Below are 22,595 nucleotides of genomic sequence, written 5' to 3'. Positions count from 1 at the left end.
TAGGAGCAGCTGTTGTAGTTGGTTTAGGACAGCAGTGTTAAGATGCTTTTGGCTCAGGGAGAACCAGGTCAATGAAGGTGCTTGAATAAGTTTTACTTAGGTAATTAAAGGAAGAAACTGTACAGAGCTCTTTAGGTTTGTTTTTTTACAGTCAATTCAAGAGCAGAATAAAAAATTGACACATTCAGAGAGTCAGTGCTGGAAACAGCCAGCCAATCCCCTGCCCCCCCCCCACTTTGCCCTTCTTTACATCTGCAGAATTTTCCCCCCCGGACTGTCACCTCCTGCTGTTTTAAGCAAGTATTGGAGCCACAGCCTTAAAGCCCCTTGAAGTGTCAAGTGAGAAGGAGCAGGCCGGCTGTGTGCAGCCGGGGGGGGGTGGGGGGGTTGCTGCGTTTTCTTAAACTTGGGTCCCTGGCTGTTGCTGGAATACAACTCCCATCATCTCTAGCAACAGGCGGGGACCCAAGTTTGAGGAAACACTGGTTGAGGGATGGAAATGCTCCTGGCAATTTCAGAACCCTCCACCCACCCTTGTGAGATTAATCTATATGTATTCTGGCTAGGACTATGGGCTGTTCAGTTCTGGCCCCTGCATTGTTTAAGCCCCACATCAACTAGGCCAAAAAAGAGGCCAGCATGCTCATGATCCACAGTGATCTCCATAGGGGGGAGGAGGAGGGATTAGAGGGGGTGTGCTCTTGGGGGGGGGGTTCCCCCACCCCTACTATGGCTTTGTCAGGCTGCCACCCGGGAGGCATCCATTGTCCCTGGTTACCCTGTTAGTGCTGGTCCCTTGAAGCCAAAGGGCAACCCCCCCAAGCCCCGATCTGTAAGTGCTGAACAAGTATCAGGGTGACTCGAGGCCCAGCTTGTGCTGGTGGACAGCTGCTGGTGGTGAAGAAGAAATTGGGCATCCGTGCAGGAGTTGCTTGTGCTCCTGTAGGCAGCCAGTGCAAGCGTCGTGTCTGCAGGAGGGATCGGGGCCCTTGCCACCCCGAGCTCTGGGCCAAACGGTCCCTGCTTAAACGAAGCAAGTGTCTTTTTTTAATCTGTCGCCAGTGTGATTCAGTGTTGCCGGGTACTAAAAAAATGTAAAATATTATCACAAAAACGGTAAGAAACGGGCAAGGAAAAGTGGGGGGGCGGGGTTGCAGTGTGGAGGCAGCCAGGATTCAGCCCTTTCCACACCCCTTCTCGCTTTTGCAAGAAATGGGGGTGGTGCAGGGGGTGGGGAGAAAGGAAGGTTCTTGCCGCTGTGTGTGGTTTGGAAAACAGCCCTGTGTTTTTTGCCGCACGAGGGTTTTTGGTCGCTTCACTCACGCACGAGACCAGGAAGGCTGCGCACGCTGGAACTGTGGTCGCCCCTCCTCCTGGATAACAGGCTCTGTCCCGCAGCGAAGAAGAGGCCTCGGGCCTTCTGTGGTGCGGCTCCCGGCCACCGAGAACGAAATCATGCAGGTTTGTAGGACGGGCACGGCACCCTCCTGGCAGGCCCCTGACCCTTCTAGGACTTCTGCAGACTGCTGGCAGCTTGTCGGCTACTGCGCTTGATCCTGGGTCCCCCGCCGACTGGCTCCTGGCTCAGGGAAGGGATGGACTGCGACTTTTTGACACTGTTCTCTGCGCCGGTTGCTGTTTCAAACAGGGCGGCCTCTAGCACCGTGAGGTCCTCAGAGCCTGTCTTCAGCTTGGCCCGCATCAGGGTAGCGTAGATCCCATAGCGCGTTTTCTGCAGGGAAGGGAGACGTGAGAGGCAACTGGTTTTGGGGATCCCCCTTTGCACATCACACCGATTATTTAGCCTGTTTATTCACTTCTGAAGCTGGCCTGCATGGCTCTCTGCCCTCAACAATAACCCTGAGAGACAGTGACTGGCTGAGTGGAGATTTGAACCCTGCCCCATCCTTTGAAATGTGTGTGGTTCTTATTCCGCGCCCCAACCCCCATTTCAAAAAGGATATTGTAGAGCAGGGGAAGGCACAGATCAAAGGAGTCTGAGCATCTTTCCTACAAGAAAGGCCTAAACATTCGGGGCTAGTAAGTTTACATGGGAGAAAGACTACTATGTGAAGGTTTATAAAAAAGGTGGGGAGAGATAAAAATTCACAATCCTGAAACACACGCACCTCAAAAAAGGGACAAACTGCTGGTTTGGGAGAATCAAGGGTGTTTTACACACAATGCATAATTACCCTAAGAAATCCAATGGGATAGTCAACACAGAGAGATATTGCAGCCAAAATACATTAAAATGTTTTTAAATACTGTAGTGTGATTAGACAGATACAGCGCAGGCTATGGCAGTGTTAGAAACTCAGCTATAAAAGCTAAATGGCACCTTAAACCAAGGTTACAGTTGCCACAGCAGAATGTCTATTCGCCAGGGGGTTGGAATAGATGAGTCTTGGGCTCCCTTCGAACGATATGATTCTATGACCTCAGCTACATTGCTTGACTGTAGCTTGCTCATACAACAATTTGCTTGTCCCAATATGCAAGGAGGAGAAACACACATGGTATGGACTAAGGCAGAGGTTTTAAAACTGGTCACGGGCCCAGAAATCTCCATGTAGTCGTAATTCAACCTGCACCAGTAGCAACATGTGCCTGGCTTGTTTTGAACAATGGGCTACAGGTGTCTCAGCAGCTGCTGAATGTACCTCCAACTACAGAGGAATTGTGAGCAGTATTAAACTATAACCCATCGTGTCAGTGCAAGGATTTCTGCTTGTGCAATGGGTCTTTGCCCCCTATGCTCTCCCCAAATCTGCTCCAGAAGGCTGGGAAGATGCAGGGAGAGGAGAGAAGTTTCCTTTCCCAAACAGAAGCCCCTGTGTCAATGAAATGTTCACGTAACGCTACGTTGGGCTTCCACCCTGCTCTGCCTGCCAGCGTCAGCTGCCTTGGGACATTTCTTTCCTGCCTTGACTGTGGGTTTCCTGGTGGGCTTTGGGCTGATCCAGGAAGGGCTTGCAAAGCACGACTGTCCCTGGTGCTGGGGTCACCTCTCTCTCTGGCGAGCAGCCCCAGTATAGGACTGGTTTGGCTGTAAAGGCGGCACTTCCCTTGCGAGAACTTCCACCACCAGGCTGTGGCAAATTTGGGGGGCACCCGCCCGCTCCCTTACTGACCTCGAATATCAGGTACTCCTCCTTTTGCTTCAGCTCTTCGTACTCCTTGCCCTTCACCTTCTTCTCGGGCAGGGAGGAGCGGTGCTCAAGCAGCTCTGCTGCCATGGCTTTGAATTTGGCCTCATGACTCTTTACTTGCTCCTCCTGGGAAAAGGGAGGAAAGAAGTTCCCTTGACTTCAGCTGTCCAGCCTCACCATCTAACTTCCTTTCCCTCCATCCCCCTGTACTGCAGCTCTTTATAATCCCCTTTTCAGAGAGGCTGAGAAGCTGCTGGCATGGGCTTCTGCAACACCCCTATTTTCCCCCCACTGAGCTAAACATATACAATGACTTCCACCTGCCCTCAAGTTGGTGCCTTCTTATGCTGTCTTCTGGAAGTCGCTCCCACCCCCCTCCACAAAGATATGTAGACGGTGTATGGCATCCCTGCCCCTCAAGGGAGCTCCTTTCTAAACATGGCAGTTCCTGCTCCATCCTTTGTTAGCCTTTAAGGTGCCCACAAGCCTCTTTGATCCTGCAACCCTACCACGTCTTCTTTCTCCAATTCCTCTTGGTGGCAGAGGCCTGGTCCTCCGCTTACCTGAGACAGCCGTGTGGTGGAGCTGGGCAACAGAGGGCGGCTAAACTTCTTCTGAGACCCAATTGCAGCTGGGAATGGGGGTGCGGAGAACATAGCTGCCACCACATTGATGCGTGTGATCCAGGAATTCATTTGCTCTGTGTTCCTGGAGGAAGATGCAAAAGTCAACAGATGAGGTTCCCCTTCCATCCTAGCACTAGGACCACAGCTTCCAGGTTTTGTATTAAAAAATGAAAAAGTGTTTTTTGTGTGTGTTAAGTGGGTATTTATGTGTCTTAACAAGGGACAGGCCTATATTTGAAGCCAGACTAGGAGAAGGCGGAACTAACCAAAGCATACTCTGTGACTCTGGAGAAACGCAACCAAATTGAGATGGGGATTGTAAGTGGCTGGGACACTTAAGGAAAGAAAAAATTAAAGCAGAGGCAACTGGAGCAGATCTGAAGCAAGTTTTGCTCTGGTTAAGATCACAGAGGCGACTGAATCTGAGAAAAGGGGGCAGTGTGGGAGCGACAATTTCCCAGCAAGCCGTTTCCCTTTCTCGGTCTCCCTCCCCTCTTGTCTGGATGCCCAGGGCTTTCAACATGGGCCCCAAGACGATCAACTTACTGGGCCTGGAAGAGGAAGACTCTCCAGTCAGCCGTTCTGAGGTAGAAGACGTTGGGCCTCTTGTTGTAGTCCGACGCTTGGGTGGCCAAGGAGTGGTGGATGCTGATGGCATTCTTCAGTTCCTCCTCAGCCAGGGCCTTGCCAGGCTTGTACTCCTCCTGAAATGCAGGCAGTGGGCGGGTCTGGTGAATTTGCTTCTCCTGACACCAGCCACCACCTAAAAGGGCATGGGGCTCCCCATCATCTCAAGAGTCTGATCTTAGGTATCCAAGAGGCTTCTAGGACTGCAGATTGGGACTTTGTGCACATCCACACCAGAAAATCCCAAATAAGGGGACCTCAGATCTGGTAGGCAGGACATTGGACTACAGCAGATATACCATTACATGTTTCAGTTGAGTTTTGTGTGTATATATACGTATATAAAATTTGCATCAGCTTAATTTTTACTTAGATGTGTCATATTGGCAGAAGGTGGGCATTTTTGTAAAAATGCTTGGAAACCAGAGGAGCTCTCTGAAAGACTCTGGGTGGCATTTTTCTTCCCATTGGTCTTGGGTTATGACCTGCTCTTGCCATTACGTACTGCAATATCCACCCTGCCCGTTCTCCTAACCAGAATTCATAAACACTCCACCACAAACATATTAAACATCCACATTCGGGGAGGGGGATTCCTGTGCAAAATTTAAGTCATGCAGTTGTCTTGCTATAGCTGTCCAGTTCATTCCAATTAAGGCCACAACTACCCTGGCTGGCCCTTGCTTCTCTAGCAGCACTCAGAGACAGTAGCTAAAGCAGGAAGTGTTTCTGCTTAACAACATTCAGGAATAAATGAATAGTCCCTCGCTGCCCAAATGGAGCTCTGGAAGTATTGACAGATATCCAGCATTTCACAGGACTGCTCATTACAAGGGCGTGGGGGCATCTGTCCCTGTCAGCTTCCAGCAATATGAGTTCTGCGGTGAAAATAATTCCTTGATACAAATACTCAAGGCCATCCTCACAGGAGCCTAAGAACTATCCCGATATATGAGGCCAAAGGCATATCTCACCCAGCATCCCATTCCACCCAATGTTCCCTACCAAATTGGAATCCTGTTGCATCTCTTCTAACACCCTATGCCAGCCATGGGCTTCACCGCCTCCTGTTCCTTCCTCTGCCCACTGGCATTGACTGGCACCAGTGCCACATCTCTTCTGCGGCAGACTGAATCTGAATCCGTCCCGGCTATTTGTCATCTCCCTGAGGCTTCTATCACACAGCCAAGTGGCTACCTAAAACTGAATCTAGGTAGTCATTGCTACTTGCTGCTTAGCTTCCACTAGGACCAGGGTTTCCCAAACTTGAGACTCCATCTGTTTTTGGACTACAACTCCCATCATCCCTAGCTTGCAGGACCAGTGGCAGCTCCCACAGCAATGGCCACCAACCTGGATGCCTTTAAAAGAGGATCGGATAAATGCATGGAGTAAAGGTAAAGGGACCCCTGACCATTAGGTCCAGTCGTGGCCGACTCTGGGGTTGCGGCGCTCATCTCGCTTTATTGGCCAAGGGAGCTGGCGTACAGCTTCCGGGTCATGTGGCCAGCATGACTAAGCCACTTCTGGCGAACCAGAGCAGCGCACGGAAATGCCGCTTACCTTCCCGCCGGAGCGGTACCTATTTATCTACTTGCACTTTGACGTGCTTTCGAACTGCTAGGTTGGCAGTAGCAGGGACCGAGCAACGGGAGCTCACCCCGTCACGGGGATTCGAACCGCCGACCTTCTGATTGGCAAGTCCTAGGTTCTCTGGTTTAACCCACAGCGCCACCTGCGTCCCTCTCAGAATGCATGGAGAGGAGAAGGTTATTGAGGGCTGCTAGATACAACGGCTATGCTCTGCCTCCACAGTCTGAGGCAGCAATGCTTCTGAAACCACAGGAGGGGAGGGAGGTCTTGCAGGTTTCCCCAGAGGCAACTGTTCAGACACCGTGAGAACACAATGCTGGACCAGATGTTCCGCTAGCCTGATCCTGCATGCTTTCCCCATGTTCTTCGTTTGCAACCCTTTGGGAAAATGTGCATTGCGTTGGCTGCATCAACATTGCCTGCTGGGTGGGGAATTTCTCTCCCACTGCAGTTCAGCCAGACTTCTGGTGTGGAAGCTGACATGTATGTAGGCCTGTCCCTTTGTAAAAAATGTGCACAATCATCACAATTATCTCAGGCTCGTCTTAAATTGGGGAGGATGATTCATCCTTCAATTTTTCTGGGTTAACAAAAGCAAGAAGAGTTGCAAGATGCCTCAAGAGTTCTAAAAAGGGAAATGATGCTGTTTCAGTTTGGATCAAGACCCGTAACACTTGAGAGGCCTACTACACAGGGCTATCGCGAGGCTAACTATAACAGAACCTGCAAAGTGTTTTGCAACCTTTAGCTGCTGCAGAGCAGAATCTGCGAAAATGCAGTATCCGCATAAATTTTGCACGGCAGGAATATGAATGTTTCATGCAAGATTAGTATCTCGGTTTTTAATCCTCCGGACCCGGCCACCCCTGCAGGACCTAAGCAGTCCGGTGAAGTGAAGGGTGTCAAGACAGTACGCATCAGTTAGGCAGAAGCGGAGCTCTTTCCCCCTGATATTGCAAGAGACACTCGTCTCGACAGCACTGAGGCAGATGCAAAGCAAAGCCAAGAGACTGTCACAGCAGATGATCTTCTACATTGACTCTGGTCTGCGTGACACGTGGCTGGACTTTCCATGCAGTCTCACTTTCAGTTCAGAAAAGGTCTAAACAACATCCTGAGGACAAGAGAATATAATTTCTCTGGCCGTGTAGGAAAGCTCATGTTATGGGCAGAGTTGGGGAAGATGTCAGAAATTGCACATGTACATAAATGAGGGCAGGGGCTTGAGATCAACCACTTGGCGGATGGGGGAGCAGGGAATTGGCAGGGAAAGAGGAGATTCCCAGTGAATTCCATGCCCAGCCAATCTCAACACTCTTCGTCTTCAGTCCCAGCTTTCCTAGTCAACATTTCAGTTTAATGAACGGAGTTACTGGAAGCAGAACAAAACATGCAAAAACCATGGGGAAAACTGGGTTGGCTCCCTTATTCCAGCCAATGGAAATCATGCTTTAGTTACCTTCTGTAGATACAGGATCATGCCCTTCAGGATTGCGTGGAAAGTCTTCCATCCCCTCTTCCCTCTTGGGGCTGCCAAGGAAAAGGGAGAAGAGTAATTACAAAAGTTGGTGCTAGGCAAAGGCCTCGGTGGGAGGGGAGCAAGATCTGCGGAGGCATGAATTTCTGGGGGCCTGGGAATGAGCACATTCTGTATGGCGGGGCTGGCAAGGACAGGGCTGGTCCCATCCTGATGTTTTCTAGGGCAGAGGCATCAGGAAGCTGTTGAAGCTCCACTTAGAGGAAACAGGAGCAGCGAGAGGCTCCTGCCAGGTAATTCTGTACTCGGCAACAGATACGAAGCATACAGGCACAGCATCTAATCAGATCAAAAAGGCATTAGCTGCCTGGGATTAGGAAGGATTTTGCAGGGAAAATGGAGGGCGCAGCGTGGATGCATTCTTTGGGATGGGCCAGGTACCTTCACACCAGGCAAATGACTTGGTTCCCTGAGTGACAACTGCCCTCTGTGAACCTGGAAGAATGTCCTCGCCTTGCAACCTGCTCCCCTGCCCCTAATTGAAAACCATGCCCAGACAAAGAGACCCAAGGGAATAGGCTGTCACCTGGTAGAATGAGCTTAGTTTATCCCCAGCAATCTCTTCAGTACAACCTCCCCCCCCCCCAACCGCTCTGTGCAACCTTCCCGGTGCCCTCCCTGAAGGTTATGCATTGTCCCATGCTGCCAGCCACATCTGGCACAAAATTGCAATGGTATTAAAAACCCAGCAACCTGCAAGAAACAAAATAAAACCCCCACATCCCCCCCTTGCCCCAGGCTATAGATCTGCGGCAGCTTCCGCAATCCTTCCTGAGGAAAAGTCATGCTCGACTCGAAGGTTCCTGACCTGCTCCTGCAACACATGTCGTTTGGACTCCACCCTAGCCTGCAATCCTATATAGACACTTGAACTCAGTGGGGCTTACTTCTGAGTACACATGCATGTGGACAGAAATGCTTATGTGGCCCTGAAGATAAACACCAAGAACACTGCTAAGGCAAATATGAACTGCCATTTATCCTTGGATAAGATGTTCTAAATCGGGTCGGCAACGTGTGGCCCATGGGCCAAATGCGACCCATGAAGCCACCCCTGAACTGAGTTGCCCACTCGGTGAGTCCCCCTAAACCAGCGCGGCGCGGGGACTTGCTGAGCAGCACCAGAAATTGCGTCTGCGCACACGCAGATACTGGAAATCGTGTCTGCGAATGTCCAGATGCTGAAAATTGCTTCTACGCAGGTGCGATTTTCAGCGTCTGGGCATGCGCAGACGCGATTTCTGGTGTCACGCTGTGCCAGTCCGGGCCACGGACAATCTCCATGGGAGTGATCCAGCCCATGGCCGGTAAACCTTGCCACCCCCTGTTCTAAACCATACCATCACTGCTTTTTTTTGTTTGTTTTTGAATTGCAACCTCTTCCTCACCAGATTTCTACTGCTGAAGCGGGAGATATTAAGACACAGCCTGTATGTGGCGCCATCAGCACAGTACAGAAACCCATCCTAGACCCTTTAGAAATGGCAGAGACTCCACAAGACTGCATGAGGGGAAGAGTAACTTTGCAGAGCTTATACAAAACACTTTAAGGAACAGGGAAGGAGAAAGGACTGGCTGGAATTTGTGAACGGAGCCCCTTTGCGACAGCAATTGCTGGTTAAAACAAACTCCCATAGAATCTGAATCGGTCGGAAAAAATGGTGGGCTTTTGTTTCCTGCAAAAAAAATTGCAACTCCCTTTGAATTGTTTTGAAAGAAAAGAGGGGGGTCAATTTTAAATAGAGGGGGGTCTTTCCTCCTCATGTGGGACATGGACAAAGACTCTGGTGACCAACTACCTTTTCTTCCAGGTGCAGCGGACCTTCTGGCAGCCACAGATGTTTCACCACACAGTTCTGTACATGTGAGAACATCAGTGGCGGATCACATACTAGCCCCTCTGGGTTGTTTTAAAAAAATAAATAAATTACTGGGGAGGGTGTCTTTCTGCGGAAGCTTTTATGTAATAATAATAATAATAATAATAATAATTTATTTATACCCCGCCCTTCTGGCTGGGCTTCCCCAGCCACTCTGGGTAGTTCCCAACAGAATATTAAAAACACGTCAAAACATCAAAAATTAAAAGCTTCCCTAAATAATAATAATTTTTTGCTTACACACTCCTTGGCAAAGCTGAAATATTTGCAAGGTGTGTTTCTTGGGCCAAAGACAGGGCAAGGATCCTGCCTTCAAAGGCGATGCCATTTTAAGAGTTTCCTCCTGCCTGTGTGGGGCTAAAAGGAAGCGATGCCCAGCACAGACCAGAACCTCCTTGCTCACTTCCTCATGGGCAGTCAAGTGCAGCCCGTGCCATTGCCAAGAGGAAGCCCCCTCATCGCCCCGCACACCACCACCAATATCAGACTTACTCTTTTTGCAATCCGGCTCGGCATGGCTCTTGCGCACGAGGAGGCTGTGCTTGTATGTAGCGATGCTGGGATCCTGCGAGAAATCCAGGAAAGGGTTGCTGCAGCTGCTGATGCGCTTGATGGACTTGGGGTTGGGGTCTGCCAGTTCGGAAAGCGACTTGCGCAGTTCCTCTTCGTCTCTGCACGGCAAACAAGCAGCGTTTTAAAATCAGCTCAGGCCCCACACCAATAGTTCACCCTGCCTACGGTCCAGTCATTCTGCCTTGACCATTTTCAAGAGGACGACTGCAGGAAGAGGACCTGCTGCATTTTCAAGAGGACCTGCTGCAGGAAGACAAAGCCCTTTTGCTGGATCCTGGCTGCAGTTGCTTCTTCTAACCCAGGGGTGAGGAACCGGTGGCCCTCGCAGTTGCTGCTAGACCACAGCTCCCATCGTCCCCACCAACCGGCCTTGCTGCTGGTGGCCGATGGCAACCCATCAGCACATGGGAGGCCACAGGCCCCCCCCCACCCATACAAGCCAATGGGGATATGAATCTGACAAGACTCATTGTTGGCATCGCTTGTAGGGTTGCAAGAAGTTTTGAATTATATGAATTCCTGCGAAAAAGGACTAAGAAGGAGTTTATTTAAGATTTGGATTTTATAGCAGTAACTATTAAATTAAAATGCAAAATCAAAAAGAAAGTTAGAAAACCATTAGTCGAGGTTGACGGAAGTCTTAGGCTATGATAGTCAAAGTTTGTTATATTGTATAAGATGGGATGTTACGTTTGGAAAACGTGTGCAAAACCAATAAAAATTATATATATAAAAATAGCTGGAGGGACAAGTTTGGCCATGCCTGCTGTAGGGTCAAAAGGAACCAAATCTATTCACTGTATGATCCTTTTTTAAGTGTGGCGGGCATGTGGCTTCTTTTTAAGTCTTCGGTTTTCACCAAGACACATTTAAGGGATTTGCCAGGTAGAAAGGGCCCTAGGAAACTGCTTTATACAAGAGTTAGACCACTGGTGCGTCTAGCCTGGTATTATACCCCGCCCTTCCCAGTTCAGGAAACCGGGCTCAGAGCAGCTAACAAAACAATTCATTGATGCTACAAAAAACAGCATAAAATATGGGATAAAGTGTAAATAACAATAAAATCAAAAATCAAAAATCAATTTAGGGGGGAAATCCATCCAATAAACATTGGATGATCACCAGGGCTAGCTGGCTAAATTAGTCCCACTTGGGCCAACGAGGAGACCAGGGGAGAACCAGCTGTGGGATCCCAGAGTGGGCAATCTTCACAAAAAGGGGAGGGGGAGGGAAGGAAGGGGAACAAAAGATCAGGCTTCTTGATGGTTGGATCCACTATTGCTCTTGTCCATTTAATCTGCCAGAGCCTGTCTTTGCGTGCAGGTGAAGTCCCTAACACACTGAGGGTTTATCGGCTACCCTCCCCTGGTTTAGCTGGCCAGAAAAAGTCAAAGAACCTAATTCTGGCTTGAAAGGGGAAAACACACACACACACACACACACACACACACACACACACACACACACAAAAATAAAAATGGATTTAAAAAGTTAAGAAACTGCAGAACATGATTATCTTTTGCTGCTTTCAAGATGAGTGTGTATGCAGACACTTTTGACTTAACCTTAAAAACCAAGAAAAAACTTTAAAAACTGATCCAAACTTTGTATGTATATTACTCATCATGTGAGTCAATGGAGGGGGGGTTGTTTTATTTTTAAAGAACTAAAATGATTAGTTGTAAGCATGCAAATGTCCTGTACATTACTTAAAACACAACCCACCCACCCACTACAGAAGTAGGGAAAAAATGCACAAAACTAATCTGACCACGGAGGAGTGGGGTGGGACGAGCTTTGTGGGTGGGGAATGTGTTGTTCATCGTGGAAGCTGAGCTGAAAGAGCACAGCGAAGAAAAAGCAATGCCTATACTGTAGGCAACGTTAGCCAACGATAACAAGCTCCCTGAGAGAGAGAGAGAGAGAGAGAGAGAGAGAGAAAGAAAGCGCAGAACAGAATTCCTGCATTGCAGGGGGTTCGTCTAGATCCGTGTTAGGATATATAAGCTAGTCACCAAACAGCTCCTTAAACCAGGTTACAGATGCCAAAACAAAAAGCCTAGTTGGCTTGAGCCGAGATAGTTTGAAAGCTGTCGTATTTTCAAGACGACTTTTTGGTTCCTGAAATTCATCCTGATTGTGCAGGTGAAATATAACAGATAGGATGTGTTGCTCGTGTGTGAAAGCAGTCAAGATCCAAGGATGCCCAGGCATGCACCTCCAGATGGTGGAGACATCAGGTGCCATCCTGGTGCCCAGGCATCTTCACTTGGTTGCAGGTGGCCGATTGCCAGGTGCAAAATGTCCCCAGTGCCTGGACTAGAAGACCCTTGGAGTCCCTTCCAACTCTACAAAATAGGATCCAAAATGCAGCAGTCAGATTGGTCCTAGAACAATAGGATCCAAAATGCAGCAGTCTGACTGGTCCTAGAACAATGCAGCAGTATGACTGGTCCGCAGGAGCCACCCAATCCAGCTCCAGGTGGAAGTGAATCCACAACCTGATTGGCCTACAGGAGAATCCCGGAATTAGCCAATTACATGCAGCCCATTGTGTAAATAATGTATATAAAGCAGATATTTTGGGGGAAACGTTAATTCCTCCTCACCACTATGAGCTGAATAAAGAGCATGAAATCCACTCTCGACTCTGAGTATATTTCACTCAATTTTATGATTCTCTGAACATAATAAACCTATCAGGTTTATCCATCTAATCAGTCAATCAAGCCATCAATCATCTATTGTCTTTCGTTCTCCCCACAATAGTCTACTAAGCTATCATCTGCACACAGCCCACAGTATGGTTACGGCTCGGGAGGAGTTTGGGTTATCCTTTCTCTCAGTCCCCAGCTTTGTTGAAATATAATCTTGGGGTCATAAAGGCCTCAGAGGCAGAGACTTGCGTAGCTGCAGTGAAGAATAGGAGCTAGGTTAAGTGCGAATGACCTGTCGCTCCTCTGCCTTATTTCCCAGCATCCTTCAGCAGAATCTGCTGCTTCTGCAGCCTTGGCGAAGACCTGCCTCTTATTTCAAAAGGAAGCTGGCGTTCTGAACATCTCTTAATGCGGAAAGGCCTTGCAGCTCCCCAGCATCAAAGGGAGCTCTACAGAAAAAAGAGAGAGAGATTCGCAGATACAGAGGGAGGCGGCATGGACAAAAACCTGGCCACGAACGCAGAGATGAGAGTCGATTCTGTCTCCCCACCCCACCCCGCCCACAAAGGCACACATAGAAAAGGACCCGAAAGCAGGCTGGGGTGTGCGCACACAGTGACACATCCCTTCAGGGTTGGGGACAAGTGACGGGTCTCATGCGCCGTCTGCCTTGTGAATCATGCCTCGGTACTGGCTCCACACAGCGCCAGGGCAGAGGAAAGCTGGCACGCTGCATTTTCCCTCACAAACACAACGCAGGCTTAAATGCATCAAGCCCAAGCCGAGCTGTCTCCATGGCGACAGCCTCGGCGATGCTGACTTGGCACCAGGGTTGCAAACCAAGATGATTAATTCCAACAAATCCATTGAACAAGTCGGTGGGGAGGGAAGCCAAGTGGGCAGATGAGAAAGCTAGCACAGCCCACGTCACTTCAGGTTGGCAGAGAGCAAATGCCAGAGTGAAGGGCACTCTGTTTGGCCCTGGCCCCCCCAATGGATCCTGTCCCAAGCTCACCTTTCGGCGCAGCTTTTGCTTCCGAGGGAACTAAAACAGCACAGGGCCCAAATCGCTAGGTCTGACGGCTTCTGCGATTCATTGGATGATGGCAATCAATACTAACACTAATAATAATATTTTTAAAACTCTATTATTTATACCAAATATGGGATGTTTCGGGTTCCATGATGGATGGAAGGCAGTACATAAATGTAAGAAAAGGATAAAGTAAATAATACGGAACTTAAAAAAACAAAAAGCTATACAGAAGTTAAAAAAAAAAACTAAGCCTGTTACCCACAGGTTCACAATCTAATAACCTTTACAAAATGCTAAGCGTGTTAGTAGAAACCACATCCAAGTACCGTGGTACCTCGGGTTACATACGCTTCAGGTTACATACGCTTCAGGTTACAGACTCCGCTAACCCGGGTTAAGAATTTTGCTTCAGGATGAGAACAGAAATCGTGTGGCAGCGGCACGGTGGCAGCGGAAAGCCCCATTAGCTAAAGTGCTGCTTCAGGTTAAGAACAGTTTCAGGTTAAGAATGGACCTCCGGAACGAATTAAGTACGTATCCAGAGGTACCGCTGTACAATAGTAATAATAATAATAATAATTTATTACTTATACCCCGCCCATCTGGCTGGGTTTCCCCAGCCACTCTGGGCAGCTCCCAACAGAATAATAATAATAAAGCAGTAAAACATTAAAAAACCTCCCTAGACAGGGCTGCCTTCAGATCCTTCAGAATAGATCCAAAAGCATGGCTGCCCCAGCTAATCTCACGTTATGGGGAGTTCTGCAAGTGCTCCCTGCGATATCCAAGACTCAGACCACTTAATGGCTTTATGTTTTATAGACAGCACCTTGAATTGGCTTGGAAACATATTAGTAGCAGTATAAGGAAGAGTGCCTTCTCATCATTTTAGGATTGTATTGAAACCCCTCACTATGTATCCATGGTTTACATGAACTGTGGGGTAATCACCTTGGCGCTTCTAAGGCTTTCTCTCTGCTGGTATCTTTGGCGGCAGCCGCAGGAAGTGTGCTCTTATTTCCTCCGGAGAGCAGCCTGAGAAACACCAGCATGGTCTGGACCAACCACCCGCCATTTCAAGGATCCATGCCTTCAAATCATAGTTCATTGGTTATACACCAATGAACCTGTTAGAATCATAGAATTGTAAAAGGTGAAAGGTAAAGGACCCCTGGATGGTTAAGTCCAGTCAAAGGCGACTATGGGGTTGCGGCGCTCATCTTGCTTTTCAGGCCAAGGGAGCCGGCGTTTGTCCACAGCTTTCCGGGTCATGTGGCCAGCAAGACTAAACCACTTCTGGCGCAACAGGACACCATGCCAAGTGCCAGACCACACGGAAATGCAGTTTACCTTCCTATTTATCTACTTGCACTGGTATACTTTTGAACTGCTAGGTTGGCAAGAGCTGGGACAGAGCTCACCCCGTTGCGGTGAATCGAACTGCCAACCTTCCGATCGGCAAGCCCAAGAGGCTCAGTGGTTTAGACCACAGTGCCACCCGCGTCCATGGCTTCCTGTCGGGGAATCGAACCCCGGTCTCCTGTGTGACAGGTGGGGATACTTACCACTACACCCATGGTAGCTAGATTCATGAGACAGCCGTGTTTTGCTAGTAAAGGGACCCCTGATCATTAGGTCCGGTCGTAACCGACTCTGGGGTTGCGGCGCTCATCTCACTTTATTGGCCAAGGGAGCCAGTGTACAGCTTCCGGTTCATGTGGCCAGCATGACTAAGCTGCTTCTGGCGAACCAGAGCAGCGGACGGAAACACCATTTACCTTCCCGTCGTAGTGGTACCTATTTATCTACTTGCACATTGACGTGCTTTCAAACTGCTATGTTGGCAGGAGCAGGGACCGAGCAACGGGAGCTCACCCCGTCGCGGGGATTCGACCCACCGACCTTCTGATCGGCAAGTCCTAGGCTCTGTGGTTTAACCCACAGCGACACCTGCGTCCCTATATGTTTTGCTAGGTTCCATGGCAAATCTGAAAAAGGCTACAGAGTGCCTTTAAATTGCCTAGCAACTGCAAAGGGTGCTATCACTCAGCCCCTCAGTCTTGCAACACAGCACGGATTCAAACTGCCAACCTTATGACTGGCAAGCCCAAGAGGCTTAGTGGTTTAGATCACAGCGCCACTGGCGTCCCTCATAGAATTGTAGAGCTGGAAGGCACCACAAGCGCCATCTAGTCCACTCCACTGCAATGCAGAAATCTTTTGCCCAACATGGGGCTTGAACACATAACCCTAAGATTAAGAGTCTTGCGCTCTACCGACTGAGCTACCAAGTGTTCAAGAGCCCCCAACAAAGCAGTCCTCCCAAATTCAGGTGGTTGGTAAAGAGGAGCCCACTAAGGAAGGCATTCTGAAATCTTGGTGGCATTCTGAGATCTTTTGAGGACCCTTTTCCTCTTCTAGAAGAAGGTGTTTGATGGTCAAAGCCACTGACTGCTTTAATACCCTGACATACCAGGGGGTATGTTTTGTCTTAAATACAGTGGTACATACGCTTCAGGTTACAGACTCCGTTAACCCAGAAATAGTACCTCGGGTTAAGAACTTTGCTTCAGGATGAGAACAGAAATCGTGCAGCGACAGCGTGGCGGCAGCGGGAGGCCCCATTAGCTAAAGTGGTGCTTCAGGTTAAGAACAGTTTCAGGTTAAGAACAGACCTCCAGAACGAATTAAGTTCTTAACCCAAGGTACCACTGTACCTGCTTGCTGTTGTATTTTCCTATTTCTTGTTTTTACTGTCCCTGGTCTTTAAATCACTTCACATGCCACCTTGAGCTTCTTAAAGGAATGGCAGAGCATAATTTTTTCAAGTGAATAAATAATAAAAGATTAACTAACTGAAAAATGGCAAGATTTAGCAGTAGCATAAAACATAAAGCAATGAAGGAAGGGGAAAGGAGTAAAAATGGCGCCCGCCTGAGAGATGCCAGAACTGAGTTCCTGTGAGTTCCGGCTAGGGGAAAATGCCCTCAATAAAACTATTTTTAAGTTCAGCAGCACACTAATATCACCAAGGGGCAAATTCCAGGCCTTGGAATTGACTGCAGATGCAGCCCTGACTTTTCCACACTTCCTATACCTTGCCAGAGGCAATGGACCCAGATAAATTCAAACCTAAGGGGTTTGATCCAAATGCTTACTTCACTGCATTCAGAGCGAACATGTCTCAGCAAGTGACCTCCATTTTGCTATCTACTCTACTTCTTTTCTCTCTGGTGGAAGTTGCGACTCTTCTGGAACCGGGGCTTCAGAGATCTGAGATTCACTGCCTTGCTCTCCACCACCCTTCTAAGCGCTGCCTCAAATGTGCAGATTCTTAGTTCCACGTGTGAAGGCGAAATTGACAACGCAACCGTTTCATCCTGGTCCCAGACTTAGTGGGTTGAATTTACGCAGAGTAGAACTATGAAAATGAATGGACCTGAGTTAGATGTGTCTATTAACTTCCACTCTGAGTGGGATGGGTGTTGAATACTACCAAATAGTCCAAAATCAAACAAAACTTTGTAGGAGGAACACTTCAAATGTGTTCCAAACACATCTTCTCTAGTTCTGACTTCAAGGGAGAGGAACCACTCCTGCTCCTTTCTAACTGATCAGAATACCTGGAGGCAGGTGGTACTTAGGGTGAACAAGGTTACATCGCAGGCAGGACTACTGCTTTGCAGTTCCTTACTTGGGCAGTGAGGATGTGTGAGTGTTTTGGAGAGCGACATGAAAAACTGCATGTGAATTCCCCAGATTTGTAAATGGAAGGAAAGGGACACACTGATAATCTGATTTAAACATGAAAAGAAACCCAGTTCACTCTTACTTTCTATATTGTCTTAACAATCTTCCAAAATGACTCACTTTGAGACTTTCAGGGTATGTAAACTCCTTTCCATCAGCTAGTAAATTATATGGTAAGTGGGGGGAAATAACCTTAAAGAAATGCCTACCATCAGAGCGGGGGAAAGATATCTAGTAGTGTCCCCCCCCCTCCATTTCTGGAAAGAGGAAGAAATACGAGAATTGCTACGGAAATTCCGATGAGCTCCGAGTGAATATATTGGGGCAGCCATGCAAATAACCATTGGCCTAGTCATCAATGATGAATAACAAGAGAAGACAGATCTTTCTAATGTTTTGAGCATTAGGGTGATGAGTCTCACTCCCCCTCGGTGCCATTCCTACTCTGGCTCCCTCACCTGGAATTGTAGGGATGAAGACTGGAAAGCAATCGGTCTGCCCCAGCCCCCAACAGCTGCACAGCCTTGGAAGAAAAGCCCCTCCCTGCTGCAAACCAAGAGGGAGGCAGCTCCAGAGCCGAAGTAGGGCTAGCTACCGTGGGAGTAACTCATTTCTATGCACGAGTTAACATTGCGCAGGAGAGGGGAGCGGCCGTGGGGAACAGTATGCGAACGGCATGACTTGGCAGAAGACAAGAGATCCGTTCCATGTCAGATGATCACAACGAGATCCAAACCTTCCCATCTTGCCAAACGTGTCGCTTTGCACCCGTTTCTGCTGCGCTGCAGGGTAGCAGACGTTTCTCCTCCCTGTTCTCCTGGCAGGTGCTGATCATGTAACACAGTTCATTGCTGGGATTCGGAAACACAGGCCCAATTCTTGCTAGTCCAAGGGAAGAAAGGGGGAGCCTGGACTGTTCATCGATACAACACATCTTCTCAATACACAGAAAAGGAGGTCGCACAGAGCTGGCGATGTTCCTGTTCACGCTGCAATGCTCCTTCCATTCTTTTGGGCTTGAAACGCCTCTCCTAACTGAAGCGTGTAACAGTTTCACTTTGCCCCTATGGCCGTGTTGGACAACATACAGTGGTACCTTGGTTCCCGAATGGCTTGGCTCCCAAACAAATCAGCTCCCGGATGCCGCAAACACACAAGTGTTCCGATTTACGAACGCTTTTCAGAAGCCAGACGTCTGACGCGGCTTCCGACTGAGTGCAGAAAGTTCCTGCAGCCAATCAGAAGCTGTGCCTTGGTTCTCGAATGGTTTTGGGAGTCGGACAGACTCCAGGAATGGATTAAGTTTGAGAACCAAGGTACCACTGATGTGCTGGTTTCCTTCTCTGGCTGAGATGAGGGTCCAGGAATCTGAATATGCTCACCAGCTATTGGTTCTAGGCCACCAGCACTTTCTGTTCTCCAGCAGAAATGGTCCCGGAGCAGCTCAAGAGGAATGTCACCATCCCTATTCCCATCTCCTTTCTGTTCTACTGCTTCCACTCTACTTGGATCTGGTCCCATGCCCTCCCCCTTTCCTAGATGTGACTGAAGCTTACTTGCATCACCTCGATTTGCATTTTGTTAGCATTTAGCTATTGCCCCTGAACCCTGTCAAGAAAGGCTCCTACAGTTTTCATCGTTCTGATCTCTGGAGCTTCCACGTACCGGAAGACAATGGTCTCCAGTCAGACCCTTTTGCAGATCTACTTTCTGAATGAAGCACTGAAGGTGGCAGTTGGAGGATGCAGTTATCCAATTAGGTCTCCTAGTATCGTGAGTGGCATAAAAAACACATGATATATGCACCACCATCAATTCCCAAGCGACGTCATCAAGCACGGCAGGTTGTAACATCATGGCTCAGTTCAGCTGCTTGTTTTCTTCTCTACTCTACCTACTGAGCTGAACCAGTCTGAACTTTCTCTCCAATCTCCTTAATTCTGCCTAGCTGTTCCTTCTGCCGAAATTCCTTCTTTGCCTCTCTTGGAGTTTCAGAATCAGATATACCGTATTTTTCGCCCTATAGGACGCACTTTTTCCCCTCCAAAAATGAAGGGGAAATCTGTGTGCGTCCTATGGGGCGAATATAGGCGCATCGACCCCTCTCGCTCTCCAGGCTTCAGGAAGCTATCAGCAAGCCTGGGGAGCCCGCGGGAGTTCCCGCAGGGCTCCCCATGCTGCGGATAGCAGCCTGCCGCCCGGCGCGCAGGATGCCCTGAAGCAGAGCACCCCGCGCACCAGGCAGACATCTGCAGTGTGGGGAGCCCTGTGGAAGTTCCCGCAGGGCTTCCCACGCTGCGGATAGCAGCCTGCTGCCCGGCGCGCAGGGTGCCCTGAAGCAGAGTGCCCTGCGCGCCGGGCAGACATCGGCCAGCCCCACAAGCTCGGGGGACAGCGGGGAGGCGCAGCGCCGCCATCCCGCTGTTCCCCAACCTGGTTTTGGGGGGTAAATAAATGAAATATTTTTTTCCTTTATTCCCCCCCCCAAAATTAGGTGCGTCCTATGGGACGGAGCGTCCTATGGGACGAAAAATATGGTACTAACTGAAAAGCTGTGATCGTATTAATCCCACTGCAGAGACATCACATAGAAATGTACTGTATGCCAGCTTTCCAAACTTTTCACGTTGGTGACACATTTTTAGACACACATCATTTCGCGACACAGAAATTCAGTTTTACTAGCAAACCGGAAGTTAAACTAACCTCTTTCCAGCCCTGGGAGGAGTAACAGGGTGCATTCGTGCAAAACACCTACACACTGCAGCTGATACACTAATGTGTCGCGACACACAGTTTGGAAAGCTCTGCTGTACGTTGTGATCCAAAATGTTAAAAAAATACTGTTGAGGAACCCTAATAAAAATCTTTTTTAAAGTATGGTTGTATTCTGGGCGGGGGTGATATCTGCCCCATTCTGTTGATAGCAAGGACAGAATATAAATGCATACGGTAATTTATTAAATGAAATCATTGCAAGTGGGGTTTTCTTTTCAGCCTCGGTTAGATTTAAACAGAGGTGGCTTGTGATAAGAACTAAAGCAGCGATACTGACTTCTACAGATGACCGACACAGTTGTTGTGCATGATGAAACACAAATTCAGATGACATAGTCACACAGCCGTGCGTTAATGGGACAGTCACAAAGTTTTGCGGCATTCATAAAGATAAAAGGAAGTCCCTGGGAAACCCTCAAAGCCTTATACCACACCGCCCCCTAGGGTGGCCAGGTGAGAAAAAGAAAGAGAAAGAGAGGGGTCAGGTCTTCTGCACCTTCAGAAGTTGTGTAGAAGAGGAGATCACAGAAAGTGTTCCTTGAACTACAAGCTACACCTGATAAAATTATCTCTTACATGCACTTATTAAAGCTGCAGGACCCCTGTCCTCTCTATTTCACCTGGCCACCCTACTGCCAGCCAACTAGAAAATAATTCATCCCTTTACATTACTGATTCATTAGTAAATATTGGAGAAGCTATGGCATCTGTGTCTCTTGTAAACGCTTGCAACACCTGAGACGTGTATTTTTGAGATTATATGTTGCTTTAAATTGTTTTTAATATGTTTTAATGTTGCAACCTGCTCTGAGACCTCGGGCTGAAGAGTGGGTTGTTGTTGTTAATAGTATAGTTATACTTTTGCCAACAAAGGACCGTATAGTTAAAGCGATGGTTTTCCCAGTAGTGATGTATGGAAGTGACAGCTGGACCATAAAGAAGACTGATCGCCGAAGAATTGATGCTTTTGAATTATGGTGCTGGAGGAGACTCTTGAGAGTCCCATGGACTGCAAGAAGATCCAACCTCTCCATTCTGAAGGAAATCAGCCCTGAGTGCTCACTGGAAGGACAGATCCTGAAGCTGAGGCTCCAATACTTTGGCCACCTCATGAGAAGAGAAGACTCCCTGGAAAATACCCTGATGTTGGGAAAGATGGAGGGCACAAGGAGAAGGGGACGACAGAGGACAAGATGGTTGGACAGTGTTCTCGAAGCTACCAGCATGAGTTTGACCAAACTGCGGGAGGCAGTGGAAGACAGGAGTGCCTGGCGTGCTCTGGTCCATTGGGTCACGAAGAGTCGGACACAAGTAAACGACTTAACAACAAATACTTTTAAGCAGTGCTTTTTTTCTTAAAAAATGTTTAGGGGTACTCTTCTTTTGACTCAAGGAAATCACCATTTCATAGTTCAAATCGGGGGAAATAAATACAGTAAATTGACAAAAGTACAAAGATTCACAAAATGTTTAGAGGTATGCATACCCCCAGGTCCCACCCCCAGAAAAACACACACACTGCTTTTAAATATAAACAAAAAGAATCACAATAACAAAATATTTAAAAAGAGAAAAGGGGGATATTATACTTGTGCATAAATATCAAACAGCAGCATTTGCATTATTTGCCAAGTCTGAGATTAGAAGACATCTATCATTCATGTGCTTCAGCCAAAATCAAAGAATATTGCTAAATTTTATATATTCTTTAAAAGTTCTATGCCACCCTTCCATAGAAATTTTCAGGCAACTTAATTGACCTTCAGAAAAACAAACAACACACCTGAGTAACAAGTTTTAAAAGCATTAAAATAGTGGATAAAAACTGGGCAGCAGTAACTTCATCAAAGTTAACAAGTGAATGCCTGAGAAAAGAAAGCGATTATTGCTATTTAAAAACCTGGTGCCCGAAAGATAGCAAAGTGGGTACCAGAGGGCCTCTCCAGGGAGAGAATTATCTAAGTAGGGCACCACAATTTAGCAGGAGTTACTGAGCATTTTGGGGAAATGTAATTAGGCAGACAAATTATTTCATGCTCTGGGATGGCAGAACTGAAGAAAAGCATGTTTTGGCTCATTAATTGGCCAGGGAACCAAGGACTGTTCAATTGTGTGGGTTTGGGGTCTTGTGTGTCTTTGTGCGCATATACATATATGTGTGCTCGCTTTGGCAGCACATATACTAAAAAATTGGAACGATATATATTTGTGTGTGTGTGTGTGTGTGTGTGTGTGTGTGTGTACACGTACATTATTACAACTGATTGTAAGCTGCCGAGAATCATTCGTTCAAAAGGCAAGGTATATATCAAATGAATAAGCTAGCCGGTTTGCAGGAGAGCAGAAAAGTAAATCAACTCCATCAACAGACCCATCAGCTATTATC

The 22,595-nt window shown here is 48.0% G+C and overlaps 1 protein-coding gene across 3 annotated transcripts in view; it reads right to left on the bottom strand.

Moving 5' to 3' along the window:
• Window positions 1-1,454: 1,454 nt before the first annotated feature.
• PSD (pleckstrin and Sec7 domain containing) overlaps window positions 1,455-22,595 on the bottom strand; it is a gene marked incomplete at its 5' end in the record, with an annotated part of 87,341 nt that continues 66,200 nt past the window's right edge. For all 3 annotated transcript variants that reach the window (XM_079975110.1, XM_079975111.1, XM_079975112.1), the window contains 6 exons: window positions 1,455-1,732; window positions 3,135-3,278; window positions 3,716-3,860; window positions 4,325-4,482; window positions 7,458-7,528; window positions 9,908-10,086. In XM_079975110.1, the coding sequence (XP_079831236.1) occupies window positions 1,508-1,732; window positions 3,135-3,278; window positions 3,716-3,860; window positions 4,325-4,482; window positions 7,458-7,528; window positions 9,908-10,086 (922 nt within the window). In that variant the 3' untranslated portion in view covers window positions 1,455-1,507. The remainder of the gene's footprint in view (window positions 1,733-3,134; window positions 3,279-3,715; window positions 3,861-4,324; window positions 4,483-7,457; window positions 7,529-9,907; window positions 10,087-22,595) is intronic.

Source organism: Podarcis cretensis (genome assembly GCF_951804945.1).
Source record: "Podarcis cretensis genome assembly, chromosome: 5".
Lineage (NCBI taxonomy): Eukaryota > Metazoa > Chordata > Lepidosauria > Squamata > Lacertidae > Podarcis > Podarcis cretensis.
The sequence above is the reverse complement of the archived record's forward strand: the minus strand, read 5'-3'. Positions and strand labels throughout refer to the sequence as shown.